This window comes from Neocloeon triangulifer, unplaced genomic scaffold, assembly GCF_031216515.1.
Source record: "Neocloeon triangulifer isolate White Clay Creek 2 clone unplaced genomic scaffold, ASM3121651v1 ptg000014l, whole genome shotgun sequence".
Classification (NCBI taxonomy): domain Eukaryota; kingdom Metazoa; phylum Arthropoda; class Insecta; order Ephemeroptera; family Baetidae; genus Neocloeon; species Neocloeon triangulifer.
This window is the reverse complement of record NW_026775556.1, coordinates 4,559,771-4,573,160: the sequence shown is the minus strand read 5'-3', so window position 1 is coordinate 4,573,160 and position 13,390 is coordinate 4,559,771. Positions and strand designations below refer to the sequence as shown.

General features: G+C 39.1%; 3 protein-coding genes across 4 annotated transcripts; all 3 read right to left on the bottom strand.

The window, feature by feature from the left end:
• Nucleotides 1-3: 3 nt before the first annotated feature.
• On the bottom strand, nucleotides 4-458 carry LOC132199574 (acylphosphatase-2-like). Its single transcript, XM_059624398.1, has 2 exons — nucleotides 336-458; nucleotides 4-285 (listed from the first exon to the last, which is right to left on the bottom strand). Exons 1-2 carry the CDS (start codon nucleotides 385-387, stop codon nucleotides 44-46), a joined length of 294 nt encoding a protein of 97 aa, XP_059480381.1. The 5' UTR covers nucleotides 388-458; the 3' UTR covers nucleotides 4-43.
• A 104-nt stretch (nucleotides 459-562) lies between these two features.
• Nucleotides 563-1,190, bottom strand: LOC132199573 (acylphosphatase-2-like). The gene is made up of 2 exons (XM_059624397.1): nucleotides 1,116-1,190; nucleotides 563-1,051 (listed from the first exon to the last, which is right to left on the bottom strand). The coding sequence occupies exons 1-2, from the start codon at nucleotides 1,168-1,170 to the stop codon at nucleotides 804-806; spliced, it is 303 nt and encodes a 100-aa protein (XP_059480380.1). The 5' UTR covers nucleotides 1,171-1,190; the 3' UTR covers nucleotides 563-803.
• A 282-nt stretch (nucleotides 1,191-1,472) lies between these two features.
• LOC132200796 (receptor-type tyrosine-protein phosphatase-like N) lies at nucleotides 1,473-12,735 on the bottom strand. Of its 2 annotated transcripts, none has more exons than XM_059626522.1 (16): nucleotides 12,555-12,735; nucleotides 7,752-7,805; nucleotides 7,503-7,695; nucleotides 7,221-7,438; nucleotides 6,681-6,869; nucleotides 6,470-6,627; nucleotides 6,325-6,411; nucleotides 5,950-6,122; nucleotides 5,417-5,654; nucleotides 4,724-5,061; nucleotides 4,609-4,663; nucleotides 4,223-4,327; nucleotides 4,049-4,165; nucleotides 3,561-3,758; nucleotides 3,329-3,495; nucleotides 1,473-3,027 (listed from the first exon to the last, which is right to left on the bottom strand). In XM_059626522.1, exons 1-16 carry the CDS (start codon nucleotides 12,649-12,651, stop codon nucleotides 2,763-2,765), a joined length of 2,652 nt encoding a protein of 883 aa, XP_059482505.1. In that variant the 5' UTR covers nucleotides 12,652-12,735; the 3' UTR covers nucleotides 1,473-2,762. The 2 variants fall into 2 exon arrangements, with proteins under 2 accessions (XP_059482505.1, XP_059482506.1); XM_059626523.1 differs by having other exon boundaries at nucleotides 4,724-5,058.
• Nucleotides 12,736-13,390: the final 655 nt, after the last annotated feature.

The window sequence follows — 13,390 nt, the reverse complement described above, 5'->3', positions numbered from 1 at the left end:
ATATATAATAGAAAAGAGCAAGTATTTTTATTAATACACAATTTTACTCAATGGAAGTGAAGGTTTGGAAATTTGCAGTAGTCACAGTGTGCTCGTTTTGAAACTCTGCCCTTTCGATCTTTGAATAGGGACTGCCTTCCCTTTGCAGCCACTCTTTCATTAGGTTCACCTTCTCAGGAGGGCCTTCTAGTTGGCCCTGTACTGTGCCCTCGGCAGTGTTTTTGCACCAGCCACACACCTGCAGTCGCTGTGCTGCTTCCAAAGCGTACTTCCGGAAACTTACTCCTGTATAGACATAATTTAATCTAAGGCTAAAATTCGATTTTTAAAACTACCTTGCACTTTTCCAAAGACTTCAAAATCTACTGCTAGCAGTTCACCGGCCATGCTGAGTGAGCTTTATTTTTGGTTCGTAGTGCCACCTCCCGAGCTAAAGCAAAATTGCTTATTTTTAGTTAAATCAATAACACAGCTCGCAGGCTAGAATTTTTTTTTTTAATTTTTTAATTAATCTTTTTAATTATTTCTCCTTAAAAAATTAAGTTTAAATTAAACACTTTCATTCGCTTACAAAATTTTTATTATACCAATTTGCATCAAATAAGCCACTGAGAACTGAAATAATAATTAATATTCCGACAGTAAAAATTAAATTTGTTTCTCTTTTAGGTTAAAAAATCATTTTTATGCTGTGGGTTTATGATTTATTTTTAAATTGAGCATTATTTAAATATTATATCCAATAAATAATTTACTGCTTCGTCCTGCCCAACCATTTTTTAATGCCTCTATTTCTGTTATTTCTATCGGTGCACTTTGAAGTCCGAATACTCAATGGTAAATTTGGTCAAAGTCTTTTCATTCCTGAATTCCGCCTTCTCGATTTTGCTGCTCGGACTGCCGACGGTGGTCAGCCAGTGCTTCATTTGGTTGACAGCCTCTTCAGAGCCTTCCATGTGGCCCAGCACCGTCCCGTGTTTGGTGTTGGAGCACCAACCCCGCAGACCGAGCTGCTTGCCGGTCTGGACAGTGTATTTTCTGAAGAAGACGCCTGATTTTCAAAAACAGAGCGTAAAAATCGGAAAATTTTCAGTGGGGTCCGATAAATAATTCACCTTGAACACGACCGAAAACCTCAAAATCCGCAGAGACGATCTGCTCCGCTGCCATGGTCGCTCTCTGTCTTGTTGTCAAATTCTGGTTCAAAAAATTAGCGCGCTTTTGCTGTTAGGCAACCGGCGTTGCAAACATGTCGTGCAGGCTGCAGACTTTATAAATTCAAGTGATACAAACGCAATTTCTATCATTTAAGAGGGGGGAAATAAAAATTGAATTTATAGGATTAAATAAAGAACAATTTAAATTATAAAAATAAATAGAAAATTGCTCCGTGGATTTCATATCTTTTCTTTTTTGATCTTAGTTTCTTTTGTAATTTGTTTTGATGTGTATCTAAATAAATTAACACTGAAGTTGCTTCCACTGAAATTTAACTTTATTGGCCTTAAGTACAACTTGCGCTCATATTGTGTCGCTATTTTATTTTGATGTGGACAAGGTGTGTTTCTTCAAAATGAATTGACGAACGGATGCAAGAATGTTTGGTGAGGGACACAAGGAAAAATTCGTCGGTTTCGTCTACTTTTCCCAAAGAGAAGAGAATTTAATTAATTAGAGAGAAGAGACAAAGAGATGAGTGCAAATCGAAGCGTGCTCTCGTGTTATTGGTTTTGTAGACGTAGGCCTGCTTTCCGCGCTTTCAACACATACACACAAAAATAGCTTGGATATATAATGTAACAACATGAATAACTATTTCGCACAGCATTAATAATGGGTATAATAACATCGACGTAGAGAGTAATATAATATATTTATACTAATGATCAAAAACGTGCAGCTAATCAAAATTTCGATTGCGGTTAATTTGAATGGAAAAAGAGGAATAGCCACAGTAAGTCTGATCAATTGACACGTTTCACTTCTTCTTCTACAGGTCAGGAGATAATAAAGTGGTGAGACCTGAGCTTTTTTAGTAAAAGCATTTTGTTAGCAAACTATCAATTAAAAATAAAAATGTGGAAATCTGCAAGTCAATATCAAACACGTCCAATTCAGATGAATTTCTTTTCCTGGTTTTTTTTGTCTTCATATAAAAATATATAAGAAAATAAATAAAAGAAGTTTGGAGAAACTGCTTTTTTCACTAATAGCCGGGAAAATGAAACTGGAAGGGAGGAAAGGGCGCCAAAGGGCGGCTCTGAGCCGGTGGTGACGTCAGTCTGTGGACAATGCTGGAGGTATTTGAGAGGCTGGGGTTCAAATACCCCCAGAGTGCCCGGCACAAAAGTCACCATCGGCCGGAAATATATAGATTTTATTTCTCCTTCAATTCTAAGTCTAAAATATTTCTGCGTATATTAACACGTATCATACGTTAAATATCCAATAGTATATTCATATAATATATTTATCTGTATTTCCTTCTTTTTTTTTAATCTGAGACTGACTAGAACGCAAAACACAAGAGTGTGTGTAGTTTGTATTTTAATGATGATGGATTCGCTACACGTTAACCTTCTTTTGTATTATTCCTTCGAATATGCAAATCTGAGTGGGAAAAAATCAAAACGGCGTCGCGAGTTTGTGTCGAGAACCGTCAGCTCGTGCGGCGCCGCGGCCCGGAGGCCCCGCCGGGCGGGGCCGCGGGGCGACGGCGCCCCGTGGGGTCGCCGGGTCGTCATTAAATTTTTCTCTCTTTTCTACTGGGGCAGGGCCTTGAGGATGGCGTGCACCTCCTCAGCCACGGCCATCAACACCAGTTCGAACTGCGCTTTCGAACGCACCATGCCGCACCGTTGGTCGCGGATGTGCTCCAGCGTGGCCGCGATGTCAATCTCCTTGGCGCCCTTGGACATCCGGTTCAGCACCATGTCCAGCAGGCAGTAGGTGCCCGTCCGACCGGCGCCGTCGCTGCAGTGCACCACGATGGGACACGAGCGACCCCGGTAAGATTTGTTCACCTTCCTGCAAATAAAGGCGCAAAAGAAATGTTTTCACTCAAATATTTCTAACGATTGCAAAAATAAACCCAACAATAATAAATCCATTTTACAAGCATATAAAAAAAAAAATATATAAATATATTACGGACTTATAATTATTGGTAATACTTTTAGCTAGAAAAATAAAAAATGTTTTGGAAAAGTTTGATTTTATACAAACGAAAATATATATAAACAAACTTAGAATATGAATTTGTTTCAAATTTTAAACTTTTAATCGCTTTCAATAAAATGGAATAAAAAAAAATTAAATTTGCAGTGACCTTCTAAACTCAAGCAGCGCCTTGATTGAATGCGGCACTGCGCCTTCGGGCCAGGACAAAAAGTGGAACTGCGTGACCGTCCTTGTCTCTCCAGTCTTGACGTTCTTCAGGTAGAAACTTCTGACCAGGTAATCGTCGCACCACACATGCTCACTAACCAGATGCACCTAAAACGGTAGAATTTTTGTCTTTTATTAAAAAAAATGGACCAAAAAACTTATTTCGTCCAAACCTCGTAGATGTGGTAGAGGCCGGAACCCTCCTCGGGCCAGTAGCGGTGGCACATGACGGCGCCATTCTCGTTCAGTCTGGTCAGCATGACCATGACGACGCTGCCCTGCTCCCAAACCATTTGCCAAAAGTCGGCCACGGTTGTTTCCAGCGGCCCTTGCGTTGCAATGTATGCAGGGTTGCGTGGATCGTGATCAGTCTGTTTCAAAAGAAAGTCAGTTTTTTATAATGGATATTACATTAATATCACTCCTCAGGATTTAATTAAGTGTCACAATTAAATTATTGGAAGGAGAGGGATTAACAACGCTCAGAAAAATTTCTATAGAAAAAGTTAATGGTTTTGAGAGAAACTTTAAAAATCAAAATTTAAAAAAAAAGACAAAGATATATCTCAAAATAATAATACGTAATACAGCAGTCAATTTTAGCATTAAATCTTCCATAATCATATATTATTCTAATTCATTTTGAAATATTTGTACTCACGATGGAAGAGGCGTTGATGTAGTCGGAGCCGTTGGCATTGGCCAGTTCATTAAGCACCACTCTCGCGTGATCATATGGCAGTGCATTCTCATACCTGTTCCTTGCCTTGTTTTCTTGCTGGATTTTTGATACATCAACTTAGTTGAGTGATGATATTTTAAATAAATCTACTACCTTTGTAGCAACGGTGGTCTCGTTAGGCTCTGCCTCGTACGCGCAAAGAGCTGCCCACTCCTGGTCCAAACGTCCCTTGTTGTGCAAATGGTCCTCCATGTATGACTGCAAACGCGAGTAATTTGTTTTTATTGGAACATTCAAATATCAAAGACTTTGACATAGGAATTAAATTATCAGAAATTATCAGTATTGACGTTTGGGTAATTAATAGCAAGGAATAAAAAAAGCATAACTTTTGTAACTTTTGAGGTTTCTAACAAAAAAACCAACATATTAAAAATGGTTTTGAATTGTTTTCGTCCATTTTAACAGAATACTTCAAATATTGCCAGCATTCCTTTTCTTAATTTTTTTAAATCTATGTTTGCATAAAAATAACTCACCAGCACCATGTGTCCAGTCGAGATGTCCATATTAGTCAAAGCTGGTTCCTCACTCCTATACACAAAAATTTCAAACTCAATTATTTCAAAATTAAATAGGAAAATTTAAACAGACCATGACGAGGTGCTACTGCGGTTGCTGTTGGGACTGTTGTTGCCGTCGCCCTCCTTGGTCAAACTGACGACGCGGTGCGAACCGCAAATTTCGCCTTTTTCCGACTTGGTGGCCATGCGAGCGCGACACAGGTCCTGGTAGTCCTTGCTGGCCTGGTCGGGGTTGTTGAGCTGCTGCAACTTGGCCCTGGTCTTGGCGTGCCGGCCCAGCAGGACCAACACGCCGGCGGCGACGGCGCCCGCGAACAGCACGCCGCTCACCAGAAGCCCCAAAATCAGAATCTGCCGCTCCGTCTCCGCTCCTGCGCCCAAACCGGTCACGTTTGGCAGCTTGTTCTGCTAGAAAATTAAGTTGAAATTCGCGCAATCTTCACAACAAAACAAACATTTGTGTTCCTAATTTAATAAATATTTGAAATTTTGGCATATTTTATTTCAAAATATTTTAGTAAATTGGATAATATAACAGAAGTTTAATTATTATTATTTTATTTACATAATTATATTCAGAAAAGATGGATCGATTTAAAAAAAAGGAACATAAAAAAGAGGTAAGAAGTGGAAGGAAGGTTAACCCATTGATTAAATTAAACCTCAATTTTCATGATTTGCTTCTTTTTTAGCAGTTTTCTTCCCCCAATGAAATTAAAAAATATAATTAATAAATTAATTAATTAATTAATAATTTTCCTACCTTGTCACCAATTCCTGACGAGGACACTTCCACTCCGATCAGATCCTTCAATTGCTGCTTGAGACTGTCAACCCTGCGCGCCACCTCACTCGCGTTCAATCCCTGCTCATTAGGTTCCTCCACCTTAAAGGTGACTTCATTCACGTCTACCCTGACGTTGCTCAAATCACTACGATCCAGATGTAGCAAATCAGCGATCGCGTTTACCACATCAGCGCCCTGTTTCCAACTGCTCACCCTTTAATAGAAACATTAAAAATCCAAAATTATACAGCTAACACAGCAGACGGTAATGTTAGTTTGAAGAAAAAAATTTTATTACTGCGTCCAAAAATTTGAAAACTTACAAAAATTAATTGTAAATCAGCAAAATCCAATAAAAAACTTAAATATGTGAAAAATGTGGTTTATTGTATTTTTGCAAATAATTTTTCTAAAACTTGGTTTAACAAATAATTTTAAAAGTTTTAGCATTATTTTCTTCATTATCGGTTCAAACTCGAATTTTTAACTGAAATTTTAATTAAATTTACCTGTTCTTAAATCCAACAAATGCGTAGCTGGGGTCAACCAAATCCAAATGCGACAGGTCATCCTCTCCTGGGGGTGGTAGTGGGGGTTGCGGGGGTGGCGGAGGTCGGCGCCGCGTCTTGCTCTGCGGGATTTCATTGGTGTCCGCCGACACATGTTTCTCCATTACTTCCCTCTGTCAATGCGAAAACCAAAAATGAACAACTTTTATTCTTTGCTTAAAACGAATAAAATTGTCGGACACAATATAAATATTGATAAAATAATTTTTAAAAGACTGCTAGAATAATATTATTTTATATTCTCTGTAAAAGATAAACTATTTTCCAACCTTAATATATTATTTTCTTTAAAATAAAATTCAATCATCAACTTACCGTGAGCTGCAATTTTTTACTGCTGGGCTGGTCGGACTGCATTTTCTCCTCTTCCTTATCGTTCGAGGGGATTTCATTGGTTGTGTCCTGGCGTGTCAAAATATTAGCCCAAAAACCAATTTATAAGTTTTCAAAATTTCCATACGTAAGCATAGCTGTTTGTGTGGAAAGGCGGCCCTGGTTTTTTCACGTCCAATCGTTCCCTCCGCTTGAAGCCCCAGTCCAGATCTCCGTACTGCGCCAGAATTGCCGACAAACGCGAAGCCTTGGCGTCCAACGAGCTCTTCCTCTTGTTTTCCTCGCCTTGGATTGTTAATTAGCTATGGGTGTAAAAGAGCTTGAAGAAAAAAACTCACCCTGAGGCAGGTAAACTAGACCACCTTCAGTGTAGGCAGGTTGTGAAGCGGCTAGAAGTTGCTCCTCCTGCTCGACGTCCATCACCGAGGGGTTGCTATTGTCGTTTCCAACTTGGAGACCCAGGTGACGGGAAAAGTGGAATGGTTCTGGCTTCTCAGATTTTTTCTCATACGCAAATGCTTCTACATCTGCAGTAAAGTTAAGCAGAAAACAATCTCATTTAGTTGAAACTAAAAAAAAGCTTGTTTCTAGGACGAAAATTTTCCTTTTTAAGCACTCACGATGACATAAATTTTAACGTTTATATTTTATAAAGCCGCTTTTATCAGAGGTGGTGAAGATAGATTTTATAAAGAAGATACAATTATAATTAAGATTTTCTTTAAGTTTAACTGAAAACAAAATGATTACAAATATTGAAAATGAAAAAAAAAAATACACGCCCTTGTGTTTGAAAACTACAGTTACAGTTGCAAATGAATTTAATTAATTATTTTTCGAACAATTCAAATTATGTCAAATTAGAAAAAAATTCCTACCGTTGGAGGCGGAACGCTGCTCAAGAGGTGGAAAGTAGAGCTCGTCGGCAAAGTCGGGGTGTGGGTTTTTGGCGCTGGGCACAAAACGGACGAAGGCGACGTCTTTGGCGTCTATTGCTCCGTCCGTTTTGCCTTCGTTTTGGCGCGGAGTTACTTGCAGCGCCAGGTCGGCCAGTGGCACGCACTCGTCAGGGTCCGCGTCCTCGTCCAGCTCCTCTCTACATAAACATTTTTTTAGCGTTTTTTTTCTTCTTCTTTGCAGCATTTTCAATTTTTACGTACCCAAGCTGAAGAGTGCGCAACGACGCTTGCATGACGCACTGCGTGTACGCGTGACTCCAGCGGAAACCGGCCTCGAAGAGTCGAGACATCTGCGCCTCGAGGATTTGCAGCTCGACGGGCCCGAGTTCGCGCCGGTGCAGGAATTCCTCCGACACGTGGCCGTACAGTGGAAGACACCGGCCGAATGCATAGTCTGAGAATTTTACTCATAGAATAAAACCTGCTGAAATATTTGAAGGAGAAACTCACCATCGAAACACCACTCGAACTCCTCGGCGCACAAATCTGAGCTGAAGAGGCAGCCTATTAACAACAACAACAAAAATATATTTTCATTCATTAATTTTTACATGAAATTATGAAAAAGTTATAATTTTTTTTTAATTTAGGCCTATAGAAACGGAAATATGGAAGAGAATCCACAAATTTAATATTTTGAGCATTAGATTTTCAGATGTTTTAAAACCATTTAATTCTGAGAATTAAATTAAAGGCTTAAAGGATAAATTAAATAACATCTTTTTTAAATTTCCTCATAACTTACAAATAAAGAGTCAACTCTATGGTTCAATTTTACATGGAAATGGAAACCCCCTAAAATTTCTGATCATTTCAAGTTCTAAATAGTGAGGTTTGAATTTCAAGAGGAAGTAAGATCAATTTTATTTCTTTTGTAATTAAGGATATCTCTATATATTTAGAGTTTTCAGATGGTTAAAAATTATCATTTAAAATTTGATATCAAATTTTATTAAATTGTGCTGAGAAATTCCAGCCTTTAAGATTTTAAATATGTCCACAAATTTCGTATGTATTATTCTTTCCATTTTTTTTCTACTGTGATCTCAAAACGTATTCCAATGTGAGCCAATATCCACCAATCAGCAATTTTTTTCTTAGAGTCTAAAAAATATAATTTATACTTTCAGCTATTCAAACTCGACGTGCACCTGGATAATATTGTTACATAATTCAATTCATTATTGGTACAGTGTCATTATTATGAGTTACTATCTAGCTTGGCAGCACTTGACAGTACGCAATTATATGCAGAAAGGAGACAGGTGCAGTGTGTGGGCGAGCCGACAAAAGGGCAATTTTTGATAAGCGGCCAATTTTATCGCGAGTGTAACTTTCCACCTTTTTATCGCCCCCAGCTCGCTTGCTGCCTGAAAAGTCTGAAAGCCGAAAAGGCCTCGTTTGCTTCTGCATTAGCTTTTCCCGATTTTTTGCCCGAGCTAACAAGCTCTGGGCCAACTTCAAAAGGCTTTTTTTAACGAGATGTGCCAACACGCATGAAAAAAAACCAAAGTAGGCGGTCGTGTGCGACTCTCCGGGTCAGGTTTGTTGAACCAGCAAGAACTTCCATTCCATGAATGAGGAGCAGGTCACGTTTGAAAGAATTGAAGCATCTGTAGCTCGCGGCGGGGTGCGGGTGCGACCCACAAATTTGAGCTGCTGGCGCAATTTATCGATTCGCCCCATCAACACAAAACACAAAGGCAGCGAGATAGGCGCACTACTTTTTTGCCTTTGTTCCATTTTTCTATCAACTTGTTCCCGAATATTCTGAGCAATTCCTTTTTCATTAGAAGAATCCCAAATAGAACTAAAAAGTAAAAATATGTTTCATTTTCAGACAAGATGTTCTTCTAAACACAAAGTGCAAATTGCGTCTCTCCTCTAAAAGTGAAGATGAAGCTTTCGGTGAAAAGGACCTGTTGATGCTACGTGGCAATCGATCCGCCAGAAAGTTGCACCCCTCTCACCCGCAGTCCAACATACCCCTTGGGGTGTTGCTTTTGTTAATTCCTCGTTACGCCTAATTGACTAATTTGTCTTTGAGACACAATTTTCACTTCTTCTCCATGGCGACAGAAATTAATTACATTGTACATCTTGATTAGGCCTTTTCTAGAGAAATTTAAAACAGTAAGGAGAACTTCTCTCAATTTGGGATCCCATAAATGCAAGTTAATTAAAATGAGGATGGTAAAAATCTCTGATATTTATTCCATGGCACCTTTTGAAAAGTACCCTTTATACTGAAAAGTACATTGGCTAAATCGCCCACGCATTTATTGTATTTTTTTTTTTTTAAGAAAATTTTAAACTTTCTTTTTGTTATAACGAAAATAATCTATTTATTTTTCTTTCATGAAACAGCCTTATTGGCTGCTTATTGGAAAAATAAAATAAAATTACCACATCTAAATGTTTAAATATTTTTTGATCAAGAATCATATTAAAAATCAGCTTAAAATAAAACTTCTGTTATATCTTGGCAAACATTCCACTCTATTTTGAATTTATTTCATATCGATTTTGCACAAAATTTTTACCAAGTTGAAATTAAATGGTGCGTGCATGCTTTAGTTGGGCCTAACATTTTTTTTTTAAATATTAAATATATTTTGTATGTTCATTTGAATTTTTAATGTTTTGCGATTGCGTGTTGTGGACAAGCATTATTGCACAAGAAGACTTTAAGCCTTTGCGTGAATGATCTTAAGATAATACACTGCTGAAATATAAATACGTCTTAAACGTGACTATCCAGATAAACAATCACTTCAAGCTTTAGCCTTTAAAATTTTTATTTTCATATTTTCACTAACTAATTCAATCGTTAAAAATTCAATGTGTATTTTTGGCCTGATTATAAGACGACAGCACATTTTTAAAAGAAAAAGTTTGCCCGGCCTCAAGATTTTTTGTTATACTAATATTCCTTGATTGATGAATTATATCCGAAAATGGGTTTTAGAAGTCTAACTCATTGTTATGTTTTTATTAAATTTTGGCCAGGGTGCGTCAAATCACAATTAGCAACCCTGGAAAAATCGATCAAAATGGTCAAACAATAGGCACTTGTATTCTCCTCTCCAGTTTGACATCACAAAAGTCAATAAAAAATAGCTTTATCAAGAATTATTCAGGCTTATTTTACTTTGTTTTCATCGTAACAATACAAGTTTCCTTTTCTCCTTAAATTTATTTTAAACGCTCGCGTGCTTTTCTAAGAGCTCTGCTCTTACTCAAATTGTCACAGACCTCAAGAAAAAAAGAAAATATTTGTTTTTAGAGCGTCCACTTAGGAGGCGGTGGTTAATTAAGGAAGGTGCGGCGCAAATCCGGGGGCGAAAATCGACTGGCGGCCGCCCACACGCGGGGTCGGCGGCGCCGGCGCCGCCACCCGCTGACGTCATCAGCGCCACCCACTCGTTCTCTGGTCATGATATTGATTCGCCGCCCGTTTGCTCGCTCGTCATCTCGCGAGGAGAAAGGAGGCGAAAAGCAGTCGACGAGAAATAACAAAAACACCAAAGAAGTGCAACCCCCGTTAAAATTCATATTTCTCCTGTATAATTAAAATTCATTCCTGACCTCATTTCAGCTCTTTTCCGAGCAATTATGTTTATGTTTGAAAAAAACACACATGAGATTTTTAGCGCTAAGGCTAAATAATTAACCATTGCTCTGCGGATTCGGGCGTCACCCTTATCTCTCTTTTCTCCCTGCCCAGAAATCGCGTGTTCTCTCCATCTGATCCGACCATTGGCAGGCTATTTTCATCCAAGGGCTTGACGCAGACCTGTTGTGTTGAGATCGACCCAAATTGCACCAAAGTGAACAAAAATCCGAAACTCAATTTTTAAGTCATTTGCGCAATGCCTGCAGATATTGAGCTAATTGTCCGCGTCACCCCTGTCGATAGCAACCTGCGTTATGCAACCAGTTTGGCGTGCGTGACGAGCGGCACAGCATCTCTGCGTAACAACCCGACCTTTTGCCGAAAAAATTGATTTTGCATTCAGCGCCAATCATAAAAAAATAATTGTTGTTCGCTATGACAGTGTCACTTCCGGCGAGTCCGCATGTGGGTAGAACAACGAACGATTCACTCGAGCGATAAGAACTGCTTTGATTTCCCCTGCGAAATGGAAACTGCCTAAACGATTGGCGAAAATCCAATTCCAGGTTTGAATCATTGATTTGCCAACAGACCTCTCTGAATGATTAAAAAATGCTTTTTGGACTTAAAGCTAGGCGAATTAAAATTTATTCTTGTTCGTATAATGATAAAAAAAAGGAAAAGGTCGACTAATGAGAGGCAGGTTTTTTATCACTTTTTTATCAGCAAGGTTTCTTCCCTCTTTTTCTCGAAGGACACCACGTTTTTCTTTTTTGTAAAGTTGGAAGTTAATTTCAGAGATTCTCTTTTCCAGCTCTTTCCGTCTCCTTGATATTGAAGTGGCGGCGTTAGATTGTTTGAACTGGGTGGAAAAATATGCAGGCGCGCGTTTGATCAGAGCACAATAATCGCCGCGACACAATTTTCAGCCTTCAAAAGCTACCTCCACTACTTGCTGATAAACCTCCAGAGTTTAACAAACCCTCCTCATAGTGTGAATGCAAATTGGTGGCTTTTCTAACAAAATTTATTCGACTTTGGAATTTTAAACCACAATCAATGAGACGAGCCTAGACACACTTCAAAATAGGAAAGGGATGTGGTTTCGAAAGACATAAATCGTGATGTTTACAGCCGATTTCGACCTTGCTTATTGTTTTCCACTTTGACGGGATGTAATTCACCTAAATATAAACCAAGTTCAATGTCACACGAAAATTATAATTTATCAGTAAAAAAACTTATTTTAGTTTTATGTTCAGACATAGTTTTTTTTTGTTTGGTACAAAAAGAAAAGCAATTCCATCAAAAGAGGAGGATAAATGAAAACGGATGTGCGGGAGGATTTATCTTTCATCTCATGCGCCGCTAGACTTTTTCCCACACGCTCAGAAAACGAAACTTTTTGCTTTCCACAAACAAATTGCCTCAGGAGGTTAAATGGACTCTTCCGAAAAAGCGAAATGTGGGTCGCATTGTTTGTGCTTGCAAGATATCCTTAAAGATCAAACAAGCAAATTTGTGTAAAAAAAGAGACAAATTTTGATGAAAAAATAAATAATTTCATTCTGTATACTTTTCAGGGGTTAAATTTTTGGCGACTTTCTAGAAATTGTAACAACAAAAAATATTCTCACCGATATTTCCAAGGGCGAGGGCGGCCGGGGGCCGTAGAAGGGCCGCCTCCAGGAATAGCAGCAGCAGCAGGCGGCTGGGGGTGGCGCCCCCGTACATGCTGCGAGGGTGGTTTCGGTTGGAATCTCACATGGCGCCAGGTGGGCCGCCCGCCCGCCTGCTCACCATAGTCGCAAATGACGCTCAAAGTGCGAATGCGGCCCCCGGCCGCCGCCGCTCGCCCCCACCCGTGCGCCCGCCGCCCCTCTACTGCCTCCGAGCGCCGCACCAGCGAACAGGTGGCGCCATGTTCTCCATTCCGAACGACCTTTACTCTTTCTTCCTTTACCCCGCAGCGTATGCGGTTTGACTTCCCAAGTAGATAAAATAATGCAAAAATTTGGCAGAATTCTTCTGTTATTATTATTATTATTTTTTTTTTGCTGTTGTGTTTCATCGATGTTCGTCCTAGAAACACTCTTGGAAGTAAGGTGGGGGTGGTTCTATTTGGGGAGTTGGAGGGTTTTGCGTGGGTGAACAAAGAGGAAGGGAAGGGCGCGGGGGTTGTGCGGAGGCGTCGCTCGATCGGGGTGAATGGGCCCACCGTGAGCTTTTACTCAACCCCACGCCTTACACGCGTTTTTGCGAATTCCATTCTTCTCTGATCAAACTTATAAAACAATGTTGAAAACTCATGAATTGTCAAATACAAAAGTTTTTATTCAGGAAAACTCGCACTTTAGAATTTGAATATGGAATTTCAAATAAGCTTTCTCCGCAAATAAAATTTTGATGTATCAATTTTAATGATTTTATCTGGAAATTGCTTTTCAAAATAGCAGAAAAATTAATTAAAAAT